Below are 6,119 nucleotides of genomic sequence, written 5' to 3'. Positions count from 1 at the left end.
GGTCCCCCTGCTCAAGCCAACACATGTCCAGGCCTGTTTGAAGTTCACCAGTGACCATCTGGATGATCCAGAGGAGGCATGGGAGAAGGTCGTGTGGTCAGATGAGACCAAAAAAGAACTTTTTGGAATCAACTCCACTTACCATGTTTAGAGGATGAAAACAACCCCAAGAAGACCATCCCAATGGTGAAGCATGGGGGTGGAAACATCATACTCTGGGGGTGCTCTTCTGCAAAGGGGACAGGACAACTGCACCATATTGAAGGGAGAATGGATGGGGTCGTGTATTGTGAGATTTTGGCAAACAACCTCCTTCCTTCAATAAGAGCATTGAAGATGGGTCATGGCTGGGTCTTCCAGCATGACAATGACCCCAAACACACAGCCAGGGCAACTAAGGAGGGGCTCCGTAAGAAGCATTTCAAGGTCCTGGAGTGGCCTGGCCAGTCTCCAGACCTGAACTCAATAGAAAATCTTTGGAGGGAGCTGAAACTCCAAACCTGAAAGATTTGGAGAAGACCTGTATGGAGGAGTGGACCAAAATCCTTGCTGCAGTGTGTGAAAACAAGAACTACAGGAAACATTTGACCTCTGTAATTGCAAACAAAGGCTACTGTACCAAATATTAACATTGATTTTCACAGGTGTTCAAATATTTATTTGCAGCAGTAACATACAAATAAATTATTTAAAAAAATTCATACATTGTGATTTCCGGATTTTTTTTTTTTTTTTTTTAGATTATGTCTCTCACATTGGACATACACCTAAGATGAAAATTTCAGACCCCTCCATGATTTTTAAGTAGGAGAACTTGCAAAATCGCAGTGTTCAAATACTTATTTTCCTCACTGTATATATATATATACCTTTCAGCTTATCAGGGAGCTCCACCAACAGACTCCCCGCCTTTTAATCTTTTTTTTTTTTTTCCCTTTCAGTTTCTAGGGGGCTCCACCCCCCAGACCCCCCTAATTACCCCTGCCACTTTAAGCATTTTTAAATGTAGATGTAAATTAATATTCAAAATTTTCAGCTCGTTGACAGTAGGGCTGTACAATATGGCCAAATTATCGTATTGCAATATTGTCATATCAATATGATATACAATATGACTATGATTTCACACAAAGTGCAGTAACAGTGAAAATTAAACATTCTTAAACAAAACAGAAATAATACCACACTCATTTTGCACTCATCATAAGGTTAGGATACAGTGCCCTCCAGAAGTATTGGAACACTTGGTATTTCACCCACTATAATGTATGTTCGATGTCGCTGACATTATTGAGTGAAGCTCTTCACTATCTGTGTGTGTGTATATATATATATATATATATCATCAAATAACAATTTAAAATTGAATAATTGGAGAACTTACCATTGGTTTATGTTGTCCGGTTTGTGGCTTTTTCTTCACTGGGCAGATTTTTTTGTGCCATTTCCGGCTTGTGCCTTTGTCTACTTCGCTCATAATAGGTACATGTCACAGACATGACAAGTGAGGCCCTTCAGACTTTTTTTAAGTAAATGTTTCAGTGGAGCATGAGCATGGCTAAAACCTTTCAGCTTCTAATATACTTACGTTTGAGAAAGCAGTGGCAAAACATAAGTAAATCAAGTTATTTGGGCGCATTCTGATCATGTGCATTCAATGTACATATTTAAGTCGTCAGTTGTTCTTTTTTCAACCTTCCTTTGACTCACCTCTGTAATATTATGAAGCTTCGACCTGTTCTACGACTGATGCAGAGGCACTGATTTATTCGTCTCTTCTAGAACAGATTACTGTAATGTCCTATTTTTTGTCTTACCCCAAACAAGCATCAGAGGTCTCAAACTGGTTCAAAATACTGCTGCTTGAGTTCTGACTAGGAAAAGAAAGTTTGATCATATTACCTCATATTACCTTGTCCACTGGCTTCCTGTCTGTGTGAGGTCAAATTTTAAAGTTTTGCTATTAACACACAAAATTCTTCATGGACTAATGCCTCCCTATCTGGGTGTTCTAATTAAACCTTCAGAACCAGCCCGTACTCTGTGTTCTTGGGGTGTAGGATGACTGAGTGTTGCAAAGGGTAAAAAGAGGACATCTGGTCACACAGCTTTTTCTTCTTGTGCTCGTGTTCTGTGGAACAGTCTGCCTGCTGAGAGAAAAACAGTCTGATTCCATCTATTCATTCAAATCCAGATTAAAGACTCACCTCTTCTTTCTTTCATAAGACATATATAGACTTGTATTGGATTAGATTAGATAGAACTCTATTGATCCCTTGGGAACACTCCCTCAGGGAAATTGAGGGTCCAGGAGAATTGCATTAGCAGCACACAGGGTAAGAAGCACACAGAGTATTACAAGTGAAAGAAAAAAAGAAAAAAAATTTGCAAATATAAATATAAATACACAATATAAATACCAGACATACCGATGAAGTAACAATTTAATGTTGTGAATCGCACAATGACGTACAGACAATAACAATATGGTTACTGTCAATCATACACCAGGTGACGTGTGGGCAGGCTCAACGATAGAAGACGCCTGGCGAGAGAAGAGCCGGATCCCACACAGCTTCCACCACCAACGGAGCTGAAGAACACCGGAGCCGCCAAGCCCTGCGCCCCAGGTGGCCGCTGTCTTCAGCAGTCAGACCCGGTACTGCTGGCAGAGAACAGAGACAGTCCAGATGAGTGTGAGTTTGCACACTCAGTAATCCCACAGTCTGTATACAATTAGGAGGGAGAACCTCCACCTCCAGCAACAATTTCACCCGTGCAGCTCCTGTTGGTCTCTTTCCTGGATGGAGTGAGAGGCGAAGAACGTCGTCCTTTCACTGTCCGCCAATCCAGCCTCCGACAGAGCCCGCAGGAACACGGCTGCACACAGAACAATGTTTTGGACAACAATAATTACAGCAGAGAAGGTTACCTGAATGGTAGCTGATTTCTCGGCGGGGAGGTGGAGTTGCAGTCCGGCCTTTATGGTGGTGGTGATGAGTAGTGGATGAGTGACAGCTGGTACGGATGATGAGTGACAGCTGTCACTCCTGGTCGCTCCGACGCCCTCTCGTGCTTGAAGCCCGCACTTCAAGCAGGGCGCCATCTTGTGGTGGTGGGCCAGCAGTACCTCCTCTTCAGCGGCCCAGACAACACCAGATTCTGTAACAAGTTTCACTTTATATAGGCTTTGAAGGATTACTGTTAGAAAACTACTGCACAGATTTTGATGAAAACTTCAACACAGATACATAGTAGGTCATGGAAAACGCCACTGAATTTTGGAAGTGATCCGTATCCGGACTGGTGGACGTCAGAAATCTTTGATTGCTCTTGTTTCATCATGTCTTGGGGTCAGGTTATTGTTGCATGCGGTCGCTGCACTGATGACGCCAGACGGGGAAAAAAAGAGAAAAAAAATCTAGATGAGAAAACCCCACCCACCTTTCATGACACAAACCAGGAAACAATTTCTGTTTCTTCCCTAAAAACACACAGACTGACGGACAGATGAGATTATTCACTTTCAAATCAAAGTAACTACCACAGTGGAGCTAAATGGTGAATAATGAAATCCTGCAAGTCCGTCCTGCTGTGACTCCAAACACTGAAGGTGAGTTTACACACACACACAACTCAAAGTGAAAGTAAGTTTGAGGAACTTTCCAGATGAACGAGTAACTGAGTGTCTGTTTTCATCTTGAGAGAGAAAATGGCTGCAAGGTCAGAGGAGGATCTGTGTTGTCCTGTCTGCTGTCAGCTCTTCAAAGATCCTGTTCTTTTGTCATGTAGCCACAGCTTCTGCAAAGACTGTGTGAAGAACTGGTGGAGGAAGAATCTAATAAACGCGTGTCCAGTTTGTAATCAGGTTTCAGAAGATGAACCTCGTTGTAACTTAAGTTTAAAGAACGTGTGTGATTCCTTCATGAAGGAAAGCGATCAGAGACGTCCATCAGGACCTGAGTCTGTCTGCAGTCAGCACTCTGAGAAACTCAAACTCTTCTGTTTGGACCATCAGCAGCCAGTTTGTGTCATCTGTCGAGATTCAAAAACTCACAGCGAGCACAGATTCAGACCCATCGATGAAGCTGCTAAGGATGTTAGAGAGGAGCTTCAGGAATCGTTGAAAACATTCCAGGAAAAACTGAAGCTCTTTGAAGAAGTTCAAGGATACTTTGAGAAAACAGCAGAACACATTAAGGTCCAGGCCCAACACACAGAGAAGCAGATTAAGGAGAGGTTTGAGAAGCTTCGTCAGTTTCTGGAAGAAGAAGAAGAGGTCAGGCTGGCTGCTCTGAAGGAGGAAGAGAAGCAGAAGAGTCAGATGATGAAGGAGAAGATTGAGGCTCTGAACAGAGAGATAGCAGCTCTTTCAGACACAATAAGAACCACAGAAGAAGAGCTGGGAGCTGAAGATGTCTCATTCCTGCTCAACTACAGGACTGCAGAGGAAAGAGTCCAGCAGCACCCCCTGCCAGATGATCCACAGGTGGACTCTGGAAGTCTAATAGACATGGCTAAACACCTGGGCAATCTGACTTTCAACATCTGGAACAAGATGAAGGACATGGTCTCCTACACTCCAGTGGTTTTGGATCAAAACTCTGCTCATCCAGAACTGATCCTCTCTGAAGATCTGACAAGTGTGAAATGTGGCTGCAGACAGAAGCTTCCAGAAAACCCAGAGAGGTTTGACTGTTTTATCACTGTGATTGGTTCTGAGGGTTTTAATTCAGGAATTCAGAGCTGGAATGTTGAAGTTGGAGACAATCCTGCCTGGGCTGTGGGGGTGATAGCTGAGTCTGGCCAAAGGAAGGGAGACAAACTATCAGAATATTGGGAAGTAGCATTAAATGATGGCAAATACACAACATTCTCCCCAACACGTAACTCCACCGTTCTCTCAGTGAAGATGTTCAAAAGGATCAGAGTGGATCTGGATTGGAATGGAAGAAAACTGTCCTTCTCTGATCCAGAGTCTAACAAATGCATACACGCATTCAGACACACTTTTACTGACAGACTGTTTCCTTACATCAGCACTGGAAGTGCAGAACCACTGACGATATCACCAGTAGAACTCAGTGTAAGAACAGAACAGGAAGGTCTGAAATAAAGAAAAAGATGCTTTTAAAGTTACACAAAATACCTTTCTGCAAGTTAACTCATTTACATTAGGCTGCATGCGCAAATCAATAGATGTAATAAACATTATATTATAAATATATCAAATACTACAGTGTTGTCAAAAAATGGAACAAGTAATAATTCAAAGAACTGTAAATAGCTTTGGCAGTGTTTACTCTCCCTGTATCCTGGCCAACTCATAAATAGGTGTAACAGTGTAATGTGGGCAAGACCCGCAGTGACTTGGGTGGGATGAATTAAGCCTGAACATGTCCCTGTTACAGTTACTGAACAAGCAAAAACAGGCTAGCACTTGTTCAGGTGTTTTAATAAAGCATATTTTTGTGGTGGTTTACATGGTGGCTTGCGTACGGGTATTAAAAACTCCAACTGCTTCAATAAGTTAGGGTTAGGGTTAGGGTTAGATTGGAAAAAGACTTGTGAGATTGTCTGTTAGAAAGGGATATTTCTGTTAGGCATTGAAATATATGTAAGAGTACTCCTGAGTGTTTGTAAGATTTGTTCTTACCTAAGAACAAATCCTGGATAGGAAAACATTCATGGATGCCACAATCTTGGTAAAAACTTCATAAGCAGGATTTAGGAACAAATGCGTTCTTCAGAATGGTTGGTGAATGAGGCCCAATATTGTCATTCAATTAAAAAAATTTAATTAGTGTTAATGATTAATAGTCATTCTGATATTCTTTGCTTCTGGTCAAGAAAAGTTACTTCTCTTTGTCATATCTGTGTTATATTTGACTTTAAATAAAAATTTAACATTTTATGTGCTGTATTCATTCATTTTCTATACCTGCTTAAAGCAATTAAGTCAGGGAGGGGTGGAGCCTATCCCAGCAGTCATGGTGCATGAGGACGCCGGGTACACCCTGGACTATATGGTGCATTCAGAAAGTATTCACAGTGCTTCACTTTTTACACATTTTGTTATGTTACAGTCTTATTCCAAAATGGATGAAATTCATTTAACA

General features: G+C 41.7%; 1 protein-coding gene across 2 annotated transcripts; it reads left to right on the top strand.

The window, feature by feature from the left end:
* The first annotated feature begins 3,462 nt into the window (after nt 1-3,462).
* On the top strand, nt 3,463-5,914 carry LOC117511993 (nuclear factor 7, ovary-like). 2 transcript variants are annotated; one of them, XM_034171919.1, is made up of 2 exons: nt 3,463-3,613; nt 3,710-5,914. In XM_034171919.1, exon 2 carries the CDS (start codon nt 3,713-3,715, stop codon nt 5,114-5,116), a length of 1,404 nt encoding a protein of 467 aa, XP_034027810.1. In that variant the 5' UTR covers nt 3,463-3,613; nt 3,710-3,712; the 3' UTR covers nt 5,117-5,914. The 2 variants fall into 2 exon arrangements, with proteins under 2 accessions (XP_034027810.1, XP_034027809.1); XM_034171918.1 differs by having other exon boundaries at nt 3,706-5,914.
* The last annotated feature ends 205 nt before the right edge of the window (nt 5,915-6,119 follow it).

Source organism: Thalassophryne amazonica, chromosome 6 (assembly GCF_902500255.1).
Source record: "Thalassophryne amazonica chromosome 6, fThaAma1.1, whole genome shotgun sequence".
Lineage (NCBI taxonomy): Eukaryota > Metazoa > Chordata > Actinopteri > Batrachoidiformes > Batrachoididae > Thalassophryne > Thalassophryne amazonica.
Note: the sequence above shows the minus strand (reverse complement) of the source record. Positions and strands in the feature narration are given on the sequence as shown.